The 21037-nt window shown below is 51.6% G+C and overlaps 3 protein-coding genes across 5 annotated transcripts; 1 reads left to right on the plus strand and 2 right to left on the minus strand.

Moving 5' to 3' along the window:
• Nucleotides 1-8204, minus strand: LOC119100727 (ralA-binding protein 1). Of its 3 annotated transcripts, none has more exons than XM_037223819.1 (9): nucleotides 7973-8204; nucleotides 6976-7065; nucleotides 5136-5256; nucleotides 3926-4377; nucleotides 3140-3268; nucleotides 2203-2348; nucleotides 1507-1684; nucleotides 563-693; nucleotides 1-132 (listed from the first exon to the last, which is right to left on the minus strand). In XM_037223819.1, the coding sequence occupies exons 2-9, from the start codon at nucleotides 7040-7042 to the stop codon at nucleotides 112-114; spliced, it is 1245 nt and encodes a 414-aa protein (XP_037079714.1). In that variant the 5' UTR covers nucleotides 7043-7065; nucleotides 7973-8204; the 3' UTR covers nucleotides 1-111. The 3 variants fall into 3 exon arrangements, with proteins under 3 accessions (XP_037079714.1, XP_037079712.1, XP_037079713.1); XM_037223817.1 differs by lacking the exon at nucleotides 7973-8204 and adding an exon at nucleotides 7791-7905; XM_037223818.1 differs by lacking the exon at nucleotides 7973-8204 and adding an exon at nucleotides 7837-7861.
• A 160-nt stretch (nucleotides 8205-8364) lies between these two features.
• Nucleotides 8365-12630, plus strand: LOC119100729 (U6 snRNA-associated Sm-like protein LSm2). Its single transcript, XM_037223820.1, has 4 exons — nucleotides 8365-8546; nucleotides 10565-10632; nucleotides 11042-11132; nucleotides 12384-12630. The coding sequence occupies exons 1-4, from the start codon at nucleotides 8544-8546 to the stop codon at nucleotides 12507-12509; spliced, it is 288 nt and encodes a 95-aa protein (XP_037079715.1). The 5' UTR covers nucleotides 8365-8543; the 3' UTR covers nucleotides 12510-12630.
• Nucleotides 12631-13592: 962 nt separating this feature from the next.
• On the minus strand, nucleotides 13593-15354 carry LOC119100213 (cell division cycle protein 48-like). The gene is made up of 5 exons (XM_037223322.1): nucleotides 15218-15354; nucleotides 14733-14842; nucleotides 14245-14385; nucleotides 13857-13891; nucleotides 13593-13653 (listed from the first exon to the last, which is right to left on the minus strand). Exons 1-5 carry the CDS (start codon nucleotides 15252-15254, stop codon nucleotides 13593-13595), a joined length of 384 nt encoding a protein of 127 aa, XP_037079217.1. The 5' UTR covers nucleotides 15255-15354.
• Between the last annotated feature and the right edge of the window lie 5683 nt (nucleotides 15355-21037).

Genomic DNA, 21037 nt, shown 5'->3' on the forward strand with positions numbered 1-21037 from the left:
CGGCGCTGGCTGATGCTGCCGGCCTTGAGTTCGCGGTGCAGCTGGGCCAGCAGCGACTCCTGCTTCTCGATCTCCTCTCGGATGGCGTCGGCGGAGTCGGGTAGCTCGCCGTCAGCGATCGGTGGCACGTACCTGGTCGGCGGCGGGGCGCGGTCACCGGGGTCGGCAAGACCGGGGTCACGGCCCGGGACAGGACAGAGGTCACGACCCAGCAGGACTGGGCAGAGGTCACCACCCGGCAGGGCAGATCAGAGGCAAGGTCCTCCCAGCGACCTTTGCGTCTTATCAACCGTCAAACACCACGCAGCACAGGATAGTTACCTGTGCACTCGCTCCATTGCATTGACAAGCGTGCCACTAGGGCATAGCTTGAATAGCTTTACATTTACGCTTAATATAGTTGTTGCCAGCGACCACATCACCAAGGAATCCTTTTACAGCGTGCTGGAATGTCACACAATTTATCGACGATAGACTTGGTGATATAGGCAGGCAGCTGAGGGCCGTGACGGAGTATGTCAGCAAAGCCACTGCCTCATTATAACGGGAACATCCACCTCACCTTTTTATCGACACACCGCTGAACAGGATCTTCCCGTACAGGAAGAACGCGTTTAACACCCTGTGCGATATCTGCATAGTCGGGGAGAGCACCAAGGAGACGTTCTGTACGTTCATCTTGTTGATTTTTTCCTGAAGCAAACGATAACGTCATCAACATTGGTAAGAGGAGCCACCGATTACCAGCGGACGACAGCTGGGTTACCGCCATGCCACAGCGCCAGCGACCTGCCGATCACACCACGCCCGCCGACAGGCCCCCCGGGCGAGCCACGCGCCGGCCACTGTCACAAGCTTCAACCCCCAGCGGTGGAGCAGGCCGACAGTCCATGTCAGGCCGAGCGCTCTGCAGGTCCCACACGTGAGCACGCAGAAAATGATCGCAGAAGCGTCGAAGAGCCAAAACGAACAAAGCTACAAGTGAATTGAGGAAGAGATCCCATTTGAAATACATTGGTAAAACGCTAAGACAAGAGACGCAGGTTCGACCGGTCGAGGCGGGTTAGTCGGCACCAGTTCGGAAGAGTTGCCGACAAGCAAGTCAGGCCCATGCACGCTTCAGGCTGGGTGTCGTCAGCACCTGTTGTCTCGGTCAAGGGCTCCTCGTCAGGCGTTCGATATCTAACGTTCCAGGTCTGGCGGTCAGATTGGGTGTTTCAGGTCAGGAAATCCGGACTTGTCTTCCAGGTCCGGGTCAGGCCATCTGGACACGTGCTCCACATCTGGAGTTTCAAGTCAGCTCTTCAGTGTCACGTACTCCAGGCAAGCCGGTGGCTGTCCCAGGTCACATGGCACATCGATAGCATTCCACATCAACTTTCCAGGCCAACTGCCCCCCCCCCGCCCCAAAGTGTTCCAAGTCGGATGTTGTTCCACACTCTATGTTTCATGCAGCACGGAACAAGGAACACACGTGCCATGCGCCGGCTCCGCGTCACAGCTCACCCGCTTGATGATATGCTCCATGTGTTTGAACATGTACTGGACGAGCAGCCGGTTGGGAGCTGGCAGCCGGTCCAGCAGGACGCTCAGCTGTTTGACTCGGCGCTCCGGGTCCTTCTGGCCGGCGGCGGTGTCGAACAGCGGCAGCAGCTCCGCGGTCAGCACCGGCTCCGGCAGCTCCCTGTCAGGTCAGGCGTCAGGTCACACGTCAGGTCAGACATCAGGTCGGGTCGTCACGTAACGTCATAGCGGCTTTACGGCGCACTCAGCTGCTGATGTTTATGGCGACAAGTTGACTCGCACCCTGTCGGGAAGGGCGGGTACCGCGAGTCATCAAACCCCGTACCACCTGTTTCTGAGACGTGCGTTTAATCACAACACTACCGGTTCACTCAGACCCTCTCAGGTCAGGTCAGGTCAGGTCAGCTCAAGTGAGTGGCATGAGGTCCGCAGCAGCAGCAGCAGCACAGATGTAAAGCAAGGATCTTTTCTAACGCCAAACACAGAGGCCGGGTATCAGCAGCAAACCTACACGTTACCAAGGCGTTGGCCAGGCCTCCACAACACTACAATTCACCCAAGTGGTGCCTCCACAGGCCAAACGCAACACTAATCGGGCGCGTCCTCCGATCCTCAGCACCTTCAGCGCTACAGCTGATGCACCGTCACCAGCGGCAGCGAACATGTGAGCGGGCGTACCTGAGGAAGAGCTTGAGCAGGCTGGCCACCGTGTGTGGCTCGTGGTCGTACAGGCAGACGGCCGTCGCGGCAGTTGTAGCCGCGCTTCAGCTGCTGTACCTTGGACTTGACCCCGGACAGACGGTAGATGCCCTCGCAGTTCAGGCCTGGCGGGCACGTCCCACCACGACCGTAACACCGCACACCGGTGGGAGGGCACGTCCCACCACGACCGGAACACCGCACACCGGTGGGCGGCCACTCCCCACCACGACCGTAACACCGCACACCGATGGTAGGGCACGTCCCACCACGACCGTAACATCGCACATCGGTGGGAGGGCACGTCCCACCACGACCGTAACACCGCACACCGGTGGGAGGGCACGTCCTACCACGACCGTAACACAGCACATCGGTGGGGGGGGGGGGCACGTCCCACCATGATCGTAATACCGTACACCGGTGGGAGGGCACGTCCCACCACGACCGTAACATCGCACATCGGTGGGAGGGCACGTCCCACCACGACCGCAACACCGCACATCGGTGGGAGGGCGCGTCCCACCACGACAGGAACACCGCACACAGGTGGCAGCACGGCCGTCCGAACACGCACTGCCATGCAGCAATGTCGCTTAAATAAGGCAGCCGATGCGCGCTTAAATAGGCGTGGATCGGCGCGAAAACGTGGTTTGAAGGCGCCACTGTGGCTCAAGAAGGTTGAGAATCTGGAAATCTGACAAGAGACCGTGCTTTAATAAAATTAACGGCCTGTTGTGACAATTACTCAAACATTTACAACTGGACGAGACGTTATGCAGTCCCAGCTGGCCTCCACTTTGCTCTCCAAGGACATAACGTGTGTGCTCACGCCACCACTCCATTGTCCTGTCACTCGGGGCCTCTCCGCACCCACGGGAGCTGGTGAGTATCACTGGGCCCGGCTGGCCGTTACCGTTCTGTTCGATGAAGTCGATACACTCTCGGACGATGGCCGGCAGCTGTACGCCATCGTGACACTTGCTGCGCTCCACCGCCAGCGCCAGCGGTACACCGAACACCGGCTCCTCCTCCACGGCCACCACTGGGGACGGGCCACCGGGGCACGTCACACCGAGACCAGACGGACTTCCCTCTCAGCCAGCGCCGGGGAAAGGTGACACCAGATCCCACGGGGCGGGGGGGCGGGGGGGCGGCCGCAGGTGCACAAACATAGCGATAAGTGCAACCGTTAAATGCAAAGTGACGTCTCAACTGTCGGAAGTGTTTAACATTAAGGTCAATTGGGTTTTTGGTTCGATGTATTTCTAGGACCAGCGCCCACGCCAAGCACTGCTTGAGTGACCCCGTGACTCTGCCACCCAATCACGAAATTTCGAGTAAACGGCAAAATTTGCGGGCGAAAGTTTACCGTGCTACAATGATCGGTACAGTTAGTCCTCCCATCTGACGTCACCTGACGTTTGGCATGTACGCTTCTTCTGCCCGCAGACCATCCCGGGAGGAGCAAATAGCGAGTGCCTAAAGCGACTCAAATCCATCCCGTCACGGCTGGGTGAATCGGAAGGCAAGCCTTCTACCCAACTGAGCTCCTGAACTGAGCTAACCAGGCGGACATGAGTCGTAGCATTAGATACTTTTTCGGGACATTTTGTCATACAAGCCTGCCTTAAACGGAAAGGCACTGGGTATGAGGGCCGATGGATAAGATCTATGTCGGCTTGGGTGTGATCTCACTTACCAGGATCTGACTTTTTTCTTTCTTTTCCCTTGCTCTGATCTTTCTTCTTCTTTTTCCGTTCTTCATGTGAGTCTTTTGAAGAATCCTTAAGTTCTTTCGTGTCTTTCAACTTCTCCTTAGAGTCTTTATACTTTTCTTTGATCTTCTCATCCTTTCCTTTTTCCTTTCCCTTCTCTTTGGTTTTCTCCTTTTCTCTGTTCTTTTCCTCTTTTTGCTTTTCCTTCTCTTTCAGCTTCTCTTCCTTCGTTTTATCTTTCGCCTTTTCCTCTCTTGCTTTTTCTTTTGTTTTATCCTCCTTTTGTTTTTCTTTAGAATCTTTCAGTTTGTGCTCCTTTTCTTTCGCTTCCTTTACTTTTTGTTCCTTCTCCCTGTGCTGCTCTTTCTTTTCTTTTTCACGCTTCTCTTTCTTCGAGAACTTAAAAGGGTTTCCCAACTTTCCTCTCAGAGGGCTCCTGAAACACAATTACGTGTCGCATTCCTCGGAATAAACGGTTCGACGCTTTCCCCCCCCCCCCCCCCCCCCCAATGCTGCAGGATAAGGCTTCTTCTTTTTGGGGAGCTGACATGCATCAACGAGGGGCAGCCATGGCAACAGCTCGACTCATGAGAAAATACGCTACCGCCTGCAGACGAGCCAGTGCGTCTCCAATGCACAACAATCGAGCATGTCCACAGGATAAGTTCCTCGAAATATTTCATTGATGAAATCCTCAATCGGGCATGCCCGCAGCGTAAGATCCTCGAGATCGTTTAGCGATCGAATCCTCGAGACCTTACTGGTGTTCACGACAAGTGAAGGTTGCACACATGTATGTTCTACAAATTTGTCACAGCAAATTTTAGCACTTCATTTACGCTAGCAAACTACAATAACAGATGGTACACTTCGAAATAATACCTCACATCATAACATCACAAGCCACTTCAGTTACCAGCACCACACAAACAGTAACAGGCATTTAAACATTGTTCACCACGGCCATGCCGCCCTCACACATGTTTTACACTGAGCTAATGCTTCAAAACCAGAGAGCTACCCCAACCATTCTGCCAATAAAACAATATAAACCAATGAACATCACTCTGCTTTTCGCCCTACACTTTTTGTGGGCTGTTGTCCAAAACAGTAAATCAGAGCCTTTATTAAGTGAGAAAATCACTTCAGCCCTACTGTTGTCAAAATGATGTCAACTGATCTGCATAGTCTTACTTTCCATCCTCTTCTTCATCTCCCGAGCTGTCACCCAGAGCGGCATAGCCAATATCCTTTTCCTTCTTGTCTTTGCGCTTGCTAATCAGCTGCTTACTCCCATGGCTCTCCGAATCACTATCTGTAACATTCAAGGTCCATGAGACCCATGCCATGTCATCAATACACATTTTGTCGGTTAGCTGTCCGCTTTTTCACGTAACAGCAAAACACATTCGTGTTTTTCATTCTCGGCGTAACAGCATTCGGCTAAATGTCATTCGCCAATTGGTTCAGGAATCCGGGTACACTACTCCAGATCACACTAGATCGCCGTCAAATGCCATGTGACGTGAACCACGGATAACAAACTAAACTTATTTCTCTCACCAATTCACAATAACTAAGGCACAGCAACTGGAACATTTTCAAACCGACGTGTTTCAGCACAATGTGCACCAGAGGAGCAGGCTAATTATGTCCAGTCAGGTGGCCTGAACTCGACTAGGCATAACCGTGTTACCACGTTGTCCACAACATGGCCATTGCTACCCTCAGCATGATTGTGAACCACAAAAACAAGCTCTTTATTCTGCTTCAAGCTATAAATTTCAACAATCAATATGACAGATGCAAGACAAGCCTGAATTCATTCTCAAAGATTTGTGTGGCATTAACACTGTGCGCAACATGTTGTCACCATTCATGAAGTCATTGTCAATGCACCAATTCTGAAGTGAAGTTGACCTGGGCTATTGAGTGCAGTATGGATGTGTCTGATCTGACTATTAGCTCCTGATATATCACCAGCTTATTTCAAACTTCCTCCCCCCCAAAAAACACAACACTGATCGCAGGTGACAAAGTACCACAAGCAGTGGAAGCTCGGGTCATCTGAATGCCAGTGGTTGTGGGTTCCACAGAATCTTAGACTGTTTGAAACAAGCCTGCAGAAGTTAAAAGCAAAGCACAGATGAAATGATCTCTGACAAAATTACTGTGCAGTGCATTCTGAGATGGAATGCTTGGGGCTGATAAGACACCTTGTGTCATGTAAAACAAGAAGACAATGCCAGATATCTGAGTTGCTGTTTGCCATCATGTATATGATGGCATGAACTAAGCTGATCAAACCAGATCATTTCAGCTACTGATAATGATAGGTTTGATCAATACATCAGCAGGCTCATGTTCCATGAGATTTTGACTGGCATGATTGAACAGGTGTGTCCCAACTGTTACAGCAGGGCAGCCAAACATCACATATTTGTTACCACATCAGAATAAAAACATCACATATTTGGAAGACAGGTAGCCTAGAGATTCCACCTGGGTCTTTGCTCAGTGTTGGAAACACTGAGGCCAATGTGCTTGTGGAGATACCAAGTCAGCATTGGGGGAGCATTAGGGGTGGAGCATGGGGAGGTACAGCCCTCCAAACAGATTCAATTCCTTCTTGTGGAAACATGTGGCCTGAGCTCAGTGCTCCCTTCCTTAGTTTCTTATGTTTCATGCTTGAAATTATGAAAATTACCAATAGATGGCAGGTTAGCTTTACAATGTTAAGCACTCTTGCACCATGTTAAATGGATGCTAATGCTTTTCTAAACTTTATTAATGCACTGTGGACTGCACAAACTGAATGAGTGGACTTATTATTTACATCAACAAGTGCTTTACCTGCTAATATATACCTATTAAGCTGTTTTATACCAACAGCTATTGTTTTTAGCGTAGCATTTCATGGATTCACTCTACGGCATCACATTCCTACACAAACCTTCTATGGGAGAAAAAATCCCTCTGATAGAAACAGTGATGAACACCAACTTGCACCATTTCCACACCAAACAGCACTTACCAGGTTCTCTTTCATGTCCATAAAGACCAGGAAAATCTTTGACACTTTCTGGGCTTCCAAAATCCATTGCACCTTGCAATTCTCTGTGTGCTAAATGAAGAGGCATCAGTAGGTCAGTACAAATGAAGAGGTGTCAGTATGGTCAGTGCAGAAAAGTAAGATACAATGATGGGGGTAGCACCACTGACAGGATGGAGTATTCCACTGAAAATCTAAGATTTAAAACTTATCCCATGGCACTGCACAAAATCTTGGACCTGAAACAAACTGCATCCATCCCACCCTCCTCCATCCTCAACTGCACTCTCATAGAACCAGTCAAGCACATAGATAAATAAGCAAGAAGTACATTCCTACACCAGATACCTACAGGATATTATCCACTCTCCAAGCCCCCTGCTTACATACATGCAACTTATGCTAAGTAAAATAGTGCTATCAGTGACATCATTTTTACTTTTGCTTTCAAAAATTAGGTTTCAGAGAATGTTTGCTTGCAACTGCACTAGCAAATCACAATTCTCTCACACATTAGCTCTCAAAGCACTCAAATTAGTGAATACTGTATGCTTAACTCTGAGCACAGTTTGGTAACATAAGTGCGTTGCACTTGTTGCCGCGATTTCACTGTTACACTGTACATGTTCAGATTAACGCTTATTTTTGCCGTCTTACACACGGGTAGGCATATTACAGTTCGCATGACCACAGAACCTATCTTGTTTTATGAGGAATCACAAAACTGTGACCGAATCGCCAAATCAGGAAGGCCATGCATTAGAGAGGCCAAGATTCTGATGAAGCTTTAAAATCACCTGGGCTTTATGACAATCTGTAATCAAAGAACCGTCATCCCAACACCGTTTGGCTCGGGGTCTCGTTCTGCCGCCAGCACACTCCGCTGGAAATACTACGACGCTTAACTACAGTCATAAATCTGGATTCACTAAACTACATACAATCGAACTAAAAAGGTTAAACTACTGTGCTAAATCACCTGGTCAGGTTTACTCGGCTTGGGCCTCATTGCATTGAGTACAGACACAAATTAAGGGTAAGCGCCTGACTTTTTATGAATGAGCTTCTCCGAATTTCATGCAAAATAGATATAGGATAATGTCAATGCAGAAGATTGATGAATCGATGAGAGAATGGTGAGCGATCAGCATGACCTTAGACCCTTCTGCGAAAAAAGCTGTTAAATAAATTGCTACATGCAAAAAAGGATCGTTTTTCCTGCTTATTTTCCTCTTTTCCATATCGTGCTTATGAAAATAACGTTTTGTCTTTAGTGAAAAAAGTTTTATTTAAGATTACAAATAATAAAGTGGATGAAGTCGAATAATGCGCGTTTGCGACGGTGTCCAAGTTCGGTGCAATGTGAAGATTTAATATAGAAACCAGTGTGTTCATGGCCTGGGTTGTTGAGCGGCATGTAACCGGCGTTAGTTGTCGAAAAAAACTGCCGCTGTTGGAGGGCTGTCCACTTAATTTGCAATTGAGCTTTAGAGAGGCAAGAGTGTAGTCAGGCAAGAGACAAGAACTTCCTCAAAGGCGCGGAAGGAAAAATGGTAAGTTTGCATGTGTTACTTGATTTGTTTGGAAGGCATTCCTGTTATCGACTGATCCATCAGAAATGACTCCCGAATTGTTTTGTTCTGCTAGCTGCTTGAAATCGCTGGGATGTCCACCTAGTGAAGATATGGTGGTGATTAGCTTCAAAATATTATATAACAGCAGTGACCTGCAAAGGTGGGGGTTTGTTGTTGGACTAGGGGAATTATCCACTGGCAGGGTGCCAGCTGCCCCATACCACTTGTTCAGAATATCAGTGCCTGTTGCTTACACCAAGTTAAAATGTGAAAGTTTAGATGTGAAAGCAATATTAAGTGTTTGTGTTGTAGTGACATTGCAGTAGCTATTTCATTGTGTGCACTCCACAAATCCTGGCATTTAGAGTTGTGTGCATGATGGCAACTGCTGTCTGCCCAAAGATAGCCAGTGTTTCAGGGAATTATGTTGTTAAGATAATTGCAAGTCATTCTGTGACAAATTATCCTGCCTGCACAACATCAGTGCACTTGAACCTCTAGCTTGCATAGGTCAAACTCAGATCATACCCAAGTGCACTAGACCTTCAATTGTTTTTGCCTTAAAACATGTCCTTGGATAATTTTTAGCTGCATTTACATTAACAACATCATAAGGCTACAACACTTGTGTATGATGCTCTGAAATTGGTGGTGACAATGCCCCCAAGTGCCCAAAACTTAATGCTTAGATTACACTTGTGCTTTACTTGCTAGAGTTGGAGGCCCTTTGTAAATCATGATCATACTCTTTTGGATAATGAGGCCTCTCTATGCATCAGGAGGTCCTTTTTCTGGAACAGAAGCTCTATTTAAAAAGGTGAGGTCCTTTGAAAGATGATCAGAGTCCTATTGGGATTTCTTTATTGGTTACATTTATTCACTTGGATATCAGGTGTGATAGGCCCCATGTTGTGGAGGAGCCCTTCATAGAAATCCTCTCTCCATCTCAAGATCACAGGTGCCACCCCTGATTGATGTTTGCCTGCTGGTGATGGCATGAAGTATTTTTTCATGGTTTATAAGGTCAAGCCTATTTTTGGCCTAATGTATGCAGACTAGGGAAAGGGATGGCTGCCTCCAATTTGGGGAAAATGTAGAACTTTACTATTGACTTTAGAAAAATGGAACTGACCTGGTTAATATATCTGTCATAAAGCTTTTGTGGATTCTTGGATGGCAGTGGCTCCAGGTTCAGGTTAAGAACAGTTGCTGGGTTCAGCCTTTTGGGTGTCCCCTGAGACCACTAGCAAAGCAGGCCTGATCCAGCCCATCAGGCATTCTGGTGCCTGTGTCATGGGGGCTTTACAATGCACTTAACTACTGAGGCTATATGGCATTGCCTGCCTCTCACCCCGACAGGAAGGTCGGGCACAGCATGGAATGAAACCCGGCACCTCTGGTTTCCCAGACACATAGTGGTTAACACAGATGTGCTAACCACTACATGACCGGCACCCCACACTTTTGGTCTGCCTTTTTCTGGGCTTGAATATGGAGAACAAGATGGGACAATTTGTGCCAGAAAAAATCATAGCCGTATTTGCACTGGCATAGCCTTGGCCAGGTCAAACAATAGGCCCATCCATCATACCATACACAGCACTGCTGAACTTCATATCCACTGTCTTTTACCCAAAACATGGCATTTAAGAAATCATAAGCCAAGGGTTGCACCCCCAACTTTGCTTTAAGCTCCCGTCTCCTGCTGTCAACATTGATTGGTAGAGAGGTGTGGTTGTAGGGTCCCTGACTGCCTTGACTGTAGCAAATTGTGCACCCATGTACATGACATCCTGTGGCCAGTTTTGAACAAAATTTGAAATTCACTTCTGCTATTATTTCAATAAAGGCATATTGCCCAAATATCAACTCAACTATATATCCATTCTCCTGGTTTCCTCTGTGGAATAAGGCATAGGAATAAAGATAATGAAAATACATGGTTGCACAGGCATTACACCTATGTGTGCAACTGTTAATGCCCTATTTTATTACAGCTGTTCTACTCCTTCTTCAAGTCACTGGTGGGGAAGGATGTGGTGGTGGAACTGAAAAATGACCTGAGGTGAGCAAGGGGATTACATCACTGGCAGCCATGTGGGCACTTCTGCTGCAGTCTTGTCCATGGTTTTTGCCACATGTGCACTGAAGTGTTGCTATTGCAAAGTATGCACCTTGTTTAACAGGTCTTCATATTTGTACACATGAACCACAGCACTGGATGTGAGGGACAATGCTGATATCATCCTTCACACAGAGTGGAAAATTCACCTGCTTGTGTGGAGTATGGGTATGATGTTGGGCTACAACTTTTTAATGAGTATTAAATGCTATTGTGGCATTTTAAGCAAAAGTTAACATCCTTTCCCAATGCTGCATAGTCATTCTCTCTCCCATCGCACCAGCTTAGGGTGAGACATTGGCATGGTGTCATTGGTGGTAATATGCTCACCCTTTGTTTCTCTCTTTGCCAGCATATGTGGGACACTGCATTCTGTGGACCAGTACCTCAATATCAAACTCACAGACATCAGCGTCATCGACCAGGACAAGTACCCGCATATGGTGAGGATTGTGTCTCTAAATTGGCATGTAATGCAAACAAGCTGTTAAACCTTGGGTTAAATACTGTTGATGTACCCTCACAAAATTGTATTGTTTTGGCTCCGACTTTGCAAAACCAGGTTTTCTCCGATGGCTTCAGATGTGGCTTTGGCTTTGAGGCATTGTCTACGGCTGATCCCAGATTCGTCTTCGGTTTCTGCTTTGACATTTTGAACTGCTGCCTGTCTCTTGGGCTTCAGTCTTGAACAAGTTTTTCATTATGGCTTTGGCTTCAACTCCATGCAATCTAGAACGCTAAATCCGTCCTCGACCCCACGCGATTTAGCACTGCGGGATTCGGCGTTGTCATGGCTATTTTTACTGTGGCTCCGGCTTCGCTCCACAAAAATCACTTGTCTCGGTCACTCCGCAAAGCCCTTGCATTGCCTGATCCAACGCTTTAAAAGACGCAAAAACGCGTGGTTCTGTAAAGCAACGTTGTACACTAGGATCGGCGTAGGCCTCGGCCTCGGGATTTTGGACTGATGGGTTTGGCCGTCGCCTCGCATTCTCCAAGTTTGAAGGTGCTGGTTTCGGCTTCGGTTTTCCGTGTTTAAATACGAAGCCGTGACCTTCAGGTTCGGCTCCGCCGATGCGGACTTCGAGGCCGCCGCCTTCGGCCCCGACTGTAGCTTTGTCGTTGTCGTGGCGTCGGATTCAGCTTTGACGCCGAAAACCTGACCTCGCCGCCATGCCCGCTTCAAACTCATGATCAATGCGTGTTGCGCCTCGACGGAGTTCGGCGAGCATGGCACCGCTAAATCGGTACGAAGGCCCTTCACTAAATGCCCATTTTGCGTCAGACACCTCGCCACAAATGGTAAATTCTAGTACACTCTTCCCTTCATCAGTGTGGAGCTGGCCCAGGCGGCCACCAGTGCGAGTATTAATGTTGACATGATGACATGATGGCTTGTCATTGGTTGGCCTGAGGTGGCAAGCCGGTCATTGCTCGAGAACTGAGTCCTGATTCCAAACCATTCGCTGGGTTTTGTTTCGTGGTTAGATACCTCTCAGTGTGGGGCAGATGATACGAACCGTGACCCGCACGGCCTATGTATAAAAATAGCCCCCCCCCCCCGGCCAGTCGTTGCGTGTAAGAAATATTATATATATATATATATATATATATAATATATCATATTACTTTATGGTTATATGTGTAGAAAATAGCCCCGCCGCCGAGCGTGACTCCAGCATCCTTACTGGCAGCTGTCAGTGAAGAACTGCTTTATCCGCGGCTCAGTGGTGCGGTACGTGCAGCTGCCTGCTGACGAGATCGACACGCAGCTGCTGCAGGACGCCACCCGGAAGGAGGCGCAGCAGGGCAAGACGTAGCCGCCCGCCCGTGTCTCGCGTCCCGCGTCACCCACGCCAACATGCCCCCATTCAGTCGAAAGCGATCATTTGCTTGTTTCACGCTCGGTGTCACGTCAATACACGCGCAGACGTTTGTGTAGCCGCTGTCTGTCTGCATATCGGGAGCCAGCGGGCGCTCTGGTCGGCACTCACGCTCTGGATGGGACTGGTCGGAGGGTGACAAAGGTCACCCTCGGTGCTCCGCTGCCTGCGAGGGAGTGATTCAGACCCCGTGCCCTTGCCGGCCGGCGCGCTCAGGCCGGGACCCGTGGCAATCTCACACTCCACCCACGCCGTGAGAGCCCATGATATAGCCCAAACGGTAAGGGTTGCGTCGCGAGGAGCTGGAGTCCAGTAAGACCTCGTTCGGGCCGCAGACTCACCCGGTGGCGTGTGCTTGCCATTGCACGGGAACGCCAAGCTGGCTGGGCCACACGGCAGTTTCGTATGTTTTGCGGAAAGGCGCCGGCGATTTCGACAATTCATTCACTCATCAAAACTCACGATTAAACGGGGATATCGCAAACCCAATGCATTTCTACCATACACCACGCATCAGTAGCACCATTTAGACCTGGATCACAGCCTTCCCTCCCCGTCATTTCCGGAACAACCAGCTGCAAGACTCAGCGGGCGGACTCTTATTAGAATGTAGTGCAGGCTGTCAACGAAACTGCGTGCCTTTGTGGACTCGCATCACCTCAGTGATTCCACAGCAGCTCGGCCTCCCACGAAGTATCGGCGCGAGCGCATGTCGAGACCAGCACAAGCGCTTGACGCCGAGTCATCGCGCGTGGTGGCCTGCTCTGAGCTCCCAGCCCATCATCACTTCCGGTGGTGCCGGCGCGCTCCAGCGCCGGGCGATCGTCAGACGCCGGCGCGCGTCTCCACTGGAGAGCCTGCCGCGTCGACAGGCTCCAGCTCCGGCTCCGGCTCCGGCTCCGTCACCAGCTGATGGCTGAAGTGGCGAACGTCAGACGCCGGCGCGCGTCTCCACTGGAGAGCCTGCCGCGTCGACAGGCTCCAGCTCCGGCTCCAGCCCCGGCTCCGGCTCCGGCTCCGTCACCAGCTGATGGCTGAAGTGGCGAACGTCAGACGCCGGCGCACATCTCCACTGGAGAGCCTGCCGCGTCGACAGGCTCCAGCTCAGGCTCCGGCTCCGGCTCCGGCTCCGGCTCCGTCACCAGCTGATGGCTGAAGTGGCGGCGGCGGACGGCGGTGGCCGCCCGGTCCTCGGTGAGCGCCGCCAGGCCGGCCTCGTTGCACAGATGCCGCAGCTCGGCGCCGGAGAAGCCGTCTGTCAGCCGGGCCAGCTGCGCCACCGACACGTCCCCGGCCGTCGGCATCCTGGACAGGTACAGCTGCAGCGACGGCGGCGCACACTCTGGTCACCTCAGGCGACACGCAGCCTCGGGCTACCACGGACGCGGGGCTCGGTCACGCCAGGTTGTTCACCAGCATCATGCTTGTTTGCAGCAGCATGCTGACCTAAACGCTGCGAGGTGATGAACGTTGAGGGGTGATCGTAGGCGATTCTTTCGTGATGTGTTTCAGAATCACACATCTTTAACCACTTAGGACCCATTGCGCCGAGTTAGAATGTCAGGGAACGTAACCTTCAACAAGTGTCCGTATACGGAACAGTTACGGGCCATTGCCCGAAATGGCCTGTTGGTGTTCACACTCCACTGGGCCTGCAGAGCTCATCCCTTGCCTGCAGTATCTCCTGCCTCGCCTGCAGGTCTGGCAGTGGCACGCGTATGTGCTGGTCCAGCCGGCCGGGCCGCAGCAGGGCCTCGTCGATCAGGTCCCGCCGGTTGGTGGCGCCCACCACAAACACGGCCCTGTCCACCGCCTGCAACAGACGGGCGTATCGAGCACGGGCGCTGACGCCGGTACCTCCAGCCTGCGGCGTTGGCTGGGTTTGCGGACTCTTTGTTTTCCCGAAGGCCCTCGCTGCCTGGGACGGATATATTGGTGCGAGGGCTTTGACTCATTGGTTTGAACCGTCTCATAACCCTCTCTCTCTACATGAGTGTTGATCCTAACGACTTGACGCGCCCATGTCTTATTCCACCGTCCATGGCCGATCTTTCTAACAGGCAATTGCGGCACTGAGTCCACTGCCGCCTGTCACAGACGACAGCCGTGCAACGGGTCCAGCCCGTGTCAGCACGCGGAAAGCGACGGCAGGCCACTCACCGCCTGGTCCTGCCGGATGCCGATGCCGTCCATCTCGTTCAGCAGCGCCGACAGCAGCTTGGCCTGCACGCCCGACTGGCCGCTCTTGCTCCGCGTGCCTACGATGGCGTCTGGAGTGGGCGGTAAGAGCTCAGGCTGGCGCCACAGGCAGCGGTCAGACGCGACGGCGCACAGCCCTGTCGCAAGCTGCGACGATTTCAAAAGACAGACGCTGCCCGAACCGGATGCTGCTCTCAGGCCTGGGCAAGGACAGAGACAAAGGCAAGGCAGCGCCATGGCTCGCCCAGTGGTGAGCCAGTGTTTCACCTGTGCTAAACCCGGCCAGCGGGCGAAAAACAGAGCCCCTCCAGTGCCTCGGCCACCCAGCTACGCCTAAACCGAAGCCGGGCGGGTCGCTGACACCAGACCCGGCGGCCGAGCGGCGGGCGGCGGCTACCCCCAGCCAGGCCAGCGTTCCTCTACCCCTGCCTCGTCTCCCCGCTCACCGAGCTCGTCGAGGAAGATGACGGCCGGCGCCGTCATCCTGGCGCGCGCGAAAAGCTCGCTGACGGCGCGCTCCGAGTCGCCGACATACGGCGAGAACAGCTGGGCCGGCGTGGCGCTGAGGAAGGCTGCGTGGCACTCGGAGGCGGCGGCGCGCACCAGGCTCGTCTTGGCGCAGCCGGGCGGCCCGTGCAGCAGCAGACCGCGCGGCGCCGGCACGCCCAAGCGCCGGTGCGCGTCGGGACGCGTCAGCGGCGTCACCAGGCAGCGGCGCAGTCGGGCGCGCAGGCTCGAGACGCCCGCCAGCTGGGACCAGGCCAGCGGCGGCAGCGGCACCGCGCCCGGCCCGGACTTCAGCGCCGATGGGCGGATCACGTGCAGCGCGCGCGTGAAGTCGGCCAGTGTCAGAGCGGTCGTCTGATGGCGGGGCGGGGAGGGCCGGCAGTGGCATCAGAAGAGGCCGGCACGTTGCTCGGCGTCGGTAGATGCTTCAGTCCAGGCAGCGCTGTGACGTCACACACACGTTCACTCCCGCCTAAACGGCAGCTGAACACTTACAACTCAAACTGGAGCCAGACATTCTGACACGCACTCAACCGGACACGGGTCATCAGACTTCTGACTGAACCGAGCACGCTGATACCTCCCTCGACCGGGCGGTTTCGATCCGGCCTGGTGAGACAAACGAGACACCGAGGTACCGCGCGTGACTCCCAGCGACCGAGCGCGCGCACGCCTGACCCTGACCTGAACCTGACGTCCGAACACAGCCTCGCGGCAGAGGGAGACCAGATCGGCCACCGAGTACCCGGGCGTCATGTCGGCCAGCTGCTGCAGGGAGCAGTCGACCAGCCGCCGGTCCGCCAGCAGGTGTTCCAGGTGCTCCAGCCGGTCACACGCGTCCCCCACCGTTAGGTGCACCTGCGTCGACGCACCGACACGTCACCACGACAGCCCGGCGGCTCTGTGAAGCATCGAGCCGATCCAAGGGAACGCCGGTAAGCAGTGCTACAGTCACCCGCCAGCCTCGACGCATGAGACAGCGACACTGCGTACCTCTGTGTCGAAGCGCGCCGCGCTGCGCAGTGCCGGCGCCAGGTCGGCCGGCCGGCTGCACGTGGCCACGGCCAGCGTGCGCGGCCAGCTGCGCACCTCGTCCAACAGCTGCAGCAGCTGCAGCAGCGGGCCGCCGCCAACGGCGTCGGCGGCGCGCAGCAGCAGCAGCAGCGGCCCGCAGTCGGCGAAGCGGCGCGCCTCGGCGAAACGGCGGCGCAGCTCGGTTTCGCCGGCGCCGGGCCGCTCGCCGGGCAGGTCGTCGAGACGGAGCGTCAGCGCCAGCGCGCCGACCGACGCCGCCACGGCGCGCGCCAGCGTCGCCTTGCCGCAGCCGGCCGGGCCGAGCAGCAGCAGGCTGGAGGAGCGCGCCGACTCAACGCGGCAGAAGTGGCGCGCCGCTGCCGTCAGCCGCGCCCGCCCCGCGCCGTGGCCGCTGGTGGGCGGCCGCTTGGCGGCGAACTCCGCGTGTCGCCGCGTCACCACCGCCGCCACCGTCAGACACGTGTCGGCGTCCGCCGTGCCAACAGCGTCGCCGACCGGGCCGGACAACTCCACATAGGCGACGCCGAGCCGGCGGCCGAGCGGGGTGCCGGCGCAGCTGACCCGGCAGCGTGCCGAGACGCCGCGGCCAGCCAGCAGGCGGCCGGCGGCGCGCGCCGCATCGCGCCGCCGCAGCCGCAGCACGTCCTCCACGGCGTCACACACGACCGTCACCTCCAGCGTCGGCAGGGGGCGTTCCGGCGGGCAGCGGAACATGGGCACGCCGGCGGCCGGCTCGGTGGCGTCTCGACACGTGACGCAGCCGTCAGCCAGTATTGTGCCCGGGCGCAGGTCCGGCCGCGAGTACAGACGGCAGATGACAGTCTGCCGACCAGCGGTCACCAGCACCAGACGGCCTTCAGCGACACCCAACGACGCATGCACGTCCGAGCTGACCAGGCACTTCTGCTGGTCCACAAATGGCCGCTGTGATTGCATGACAACATGCTGGATGTCCATGGTTTCCTGGAATCAAAACACATTGCTCTCTGATTGTGATGATGCTTCAGGAAATATGAAAAGTGTGCACCAGCAATTTTGAAACTCACTGCATCAGCAATACAATATATAAATCATTCATTGGTGCAGAACAAGCCTTTGAGGCTGATGAAAATGGCAAGATAATTATTTGCATCAGCTGCAAGGCCAACTAGAAACAGGCTGATGGGGGGCATCCTTGACCTTGGTAGCTTGGTGGCTGTGGATTGTGCTGCAAACAAAATGTTCTGGTCCAGTATGACTAAGGGGCTGATAAAAACAGAATATTATTTGTTTAGCTGGTTCACACATCTTGGTTGGTGAATCTAGGGTACTTGCAATAACTTTTGCTAATGGAGTACTCTGAAGTCAGTACAAGCCTCACACACCATTCAGAAAAAATGACAAAATGCAAGAATGTAAACTTTAAATTTACATCTAAAAACTATCAATATAAGTGTACATAAGCCAATATCAGTTAATACCAAGTGTAAGTCAATATCAAAATTGTCTGTTTTCCTTGTACTGTGTGATGAATTACAAGCAATGTCTTTTCTTTTTTGATATGCTAAACATCCCCACTTAATTTTACCTCAATAACTCATCTTTTATATTTCCATGATCAGAACAAGAAAATCAGCTGCTGACCAAGAAACCATAAAAGGATTTGCTGCTGATCGAGCTACTGAAAAAGGTGTGTACTTGACTATTGACTTGACTTGACTATTGACTATTGTACTTGACTTGACTTGAATTTGTAAGCAATGGACATCAAAAACATATGTACAGAAAGGCATAGACATCTATCTACAGCCCTTTCAAAGCTTCAAAACAAGACCATCCTGGCTAGTATATCAAACATTCATCCACTGCACCCAACACAAGTGTGGCATTAGTCATTGGTTTGATGTGCTGTTGTTTGCGCATGAATAGCAACTTTTTACCTGCTTAGGGCACACTTGCATCAACAAAATGCAACCCAGGCTAAATTGAGCAGATTTCTATTCATTCTTCAGTGAATTTTTCAAGGTCTGCTTGCCTGACATTATCTTTTCAACTTCATAATAATTTGAAATATTAGTTCTACTTACACTAAGGTTGGTATCAGCTGTATACCAACCTTTGAGAGCTCAGAGTTACAGGACACATGCGCTCAAAAATGTTGCCGCGCTGTGGCTGCTCCTCGTCTTGTTTTGTGACATTCACGCGTAGGAACTATTTCGCAGTTTGTCAAACAGTGACTTCCTACCTGCTTCGGTCCTCGTTAGCTCTTTCTTATGGTAAACTATGTCCCTTACATCAATCAACAAAGTGTTATCGGGGATAAAAAGGATGAGATGGAAGTAAGCACAATTTTCTATGCAACGGACGGCACCCACTGGCAACACTTTTGTAATGGCTTCAACTCACGTTGTCTAAACACGTTTACCTTGTCTCAAGTGCGTCATTCAAGTAAACATTGCTACGAACTTGCGTATAGCATCAATGTACTGCCAAGATCACATCATAAGTCGAAACATAAGTCAAATCGACATAGAAGATAAGTGTGCACTTTTCTGCTATAGCTGCACTCACAATATGGGTGCAACCAGAGGTGCCAGTGCTGAAAATTTTCAACATCATCGTTTTCAATCCCCAAGTACGGTATAATGGTTGCAAGGTAAGGTGCATGAAAGCCATTGCATGCTGATGAAAGCTATCCCTGCAGTACAAATTTGATATTTTCGGCAGATGAATGTTATTACACTAGTATTACATTATGCAAAAATAAAACTGGTATAGATTAATGCGACTGAGGCCATTTTTGGCGAATAACTGGTCTAGTTTTGCCCAGATTTTGAAGTCAACCTTTCGCGAACTAATGAGCAAAGAATGTAAAGCGCTTGGAGTAGGTCGCCAGAGATGTAAGTTTCATATATTTCCTGGTTCCTGCCTCTTAGGTTAGCATTTTCAACAGAAGTCACACCTCCATATACGTGCACTCATGCTGCTGGCACACCCACCCAGCACCACCCACGATCCACGAAATATCATATACAAGTCCTGCGAGCACAGTATATTACACTACGACCACATGTATATAGAAAGCGCTGTCGTTGGAGGCTGTGTACAAAACAAAAATGTCCAGCTAGAGGTGTGCGTCTTAAGATCACATTTCCAGCAGAGGTGGCATATCCAAATATGTGTACTCATGCTGCTTGCAATCCCTATCTGGTCCACGAAAGATCAGATACAAACCGGGGTAGCACGCACGGTTGTCGATTTGTATTCTTTTGAGTGGGGCACTGCCCCCCCATGTTCAATCTGCCCCTCCCCCAACGGTGAATTTGCCCCCCAACCTTCTGGAACCCAAGCTCATATAGGACATTACAAATAGAAGCTCGAAATTATGTGAAATTTAAAGAAGGTTCCTAACCATTGTTTCGCAGGCGAAAGAACCAAAGTCACTGAAAACTGCGATACGAAGTACAGTTAAGCGTACCTGACTGAGTTAGAAGCACTTTTACACGAACTCGCGTGGGATTGGGGTGCAAATTGACCCCCCAGAGGTTTTTCCACAATGGTTTCCGAACGGCGCGGCACGGCCGCGCCAAATTTTGCATAGCTGTAGACAATTAAGTAGCGGATCGTTTGGCATTACAAATTTAGATGTACCTCGTAAGGTCGCTGACCTATGGCAGGTCAAAATCAGGCCATGGTTTCAGCGAAGTCAATTTCTAGGGAATCTTTCAATCTGATGATACAACGGAGTGCTAGACGAATCCATAAGTCTCTGAGATGCTTTCTTAGGCAACACAAATATTGAGTGGGCAAATTAAGTTGACCTAAGGTCAGGTATGAAGGTCAAACCACGGTCAAAACCAGTCTGCTTTATTACTCCAGGGCTTGCTGTATGGGATAGTTTCTGGTGCTTATTTCGAATTTATTGATTGCAGGAATCGCAGTTTACATCTTCCATAGACTTCTTAGAGGTCGGAATAGGTCATTGACCTAAAACGACCCATGTCAGCATGTTTTTTTTAGGAACATACTGCCTGGCGTAATCTTTGTCGCTTATTCAAGCGCAAAACCCAGAGCAGTCTTGTATGATTTTGGTCACCATGACCTTCAAAAGGTCGAATAAGGACACTGGCCTTAACTGAGCATACGACCTTTTGCTTAGAAACAGTTATCTAGGTTCTGGGGGCACTTTGGAGACCAACCTGAAATTTACCTTGTTTGACCTTATTTGACCCAAAGATCATGACCTAGGAGTCTCACACTTTGATCTTAGTAAGTTTACGTACAGGTCAACACACCCTGTAAATTTGGTGTCTCTAGCTCTCTTAGTTCCCGAGATCTCTGGGGGGTCAACTTGACCCTCCCCACTCCAGCGAAGGGTATCTAGCCGGCCAGCCGGGCGCGTGTTAAAGCTCTGCCAGCGAAGGGTATCTAGCCGGCCAGCCGGGCGCGTGTTAAAGCTCTGCCTGTAGTGCCTGTAGTAGTGTAGTCTGACTATAGTCCAGTTTTGTGCTCTTGTGGGAGCATTTTGACATTTTCAGCAACGTTTAAGTTATACAGACCGCAGCAAGTTGCGTTGTTTTTGCTATGACGTCCTAACGGAAGACTGAAAACGAAGCATGATAAGGTTACAAGCCGTCTTTATTCGGAGGAGCGTTGGAATGTTCATGAATGTTCAATGAAATTCACATTAATATTCGATGAAACAGTTGCAAAAACCTGACGGTCGACGCCAGCTCCCTAAACTG

Source organism: Pollicipes pollicipes, unplaced genomic scaffold (genome assembly GCF_011947565.3).
Source record: "Pollicipes pollicipes isolate AB1234 unplaced genomic scaffold, Ppol_2.1 Scaffold_4881;HRSCAF=5763_pilon_pilon_pilon, whole genome shotgun sequence".
Lineage (NCBI taxonomy): Eukaryota > Metazoa > Arthropoda > Thecostraca > Pollicipedomorpha > Pollicipedidae > Pollicipes > Pollicipes pollicipes.

What these genes read in the sequence shown, in the direction of transcription:
- LOC119100727 (XM_037223819.1), bottom strand. Translation starts at nt 7,042, where the DNA reads ATGGATTTTGGAAGCCCAGAAAGTGTCAAAGATTTTCCTGGTCTTTAT. An exon ending in TGGACATGAAAGAGAACCTG is followed by an intron (nt 5,257 to 6,975) that starts GTAAGTGCTGTT and finishes TGAATGTTACAG; the next exon opens with ATAGTGATTCGGAGAGCCAT. An exon ending in AGCGGTGTGTCGATAAAAAG is followed by an intron (nt 133 to 562) that starts GTGAGGTGGATG and finishes GCCGCCGACCAG; the next exon opens with GTACGTGCCACCGATCGCTG.
- LOC119100213 (XM_037223322.1), bottom strand. Translation starts at nt 15,254, where the DNA reads ATGACGGCGCCGGCCGTCATCTTCCTCGACGAGCTCG. An exon ending in GCATCCGGCAGGACCAGGCG is followed by an intron (nt 14,386 to 14,732) that starts GTGAGTGGCCTG and finishes CGTCTGTTGCAG; the next exon opens with GCGGTGGACAGGGCCGTGTT. An exon ending in ATGCCGACGGCCGGGGACGT is followed by an intron (nt 13,654 to 13,856) that starts GTCGGTGGCGCA and finishes TCGACGCGGCAG; the next exon opens with GCTCTCCAGTGGAGATGTGC.
- LOC119100729 (XM_037223820.1), top strand. An exon ending in GAACTGAAAAATGACCTGAG is followed by an intron (nt 10,633 to 11,041) that starts GTGAGCAAGGGG and finishes TCTCTTTGCCAG; the next exon opens with CATATGTGGGACACTGCATT. An exon ending in AGGACAAGTACCCGCATATG is followed by an intron (nt 11,133 to 12,383) that starts GTGAGGATTGTG and finishes CCTTACTGGCAG; the next exon opens with CTGTCAGTGAAGAACTGCTT.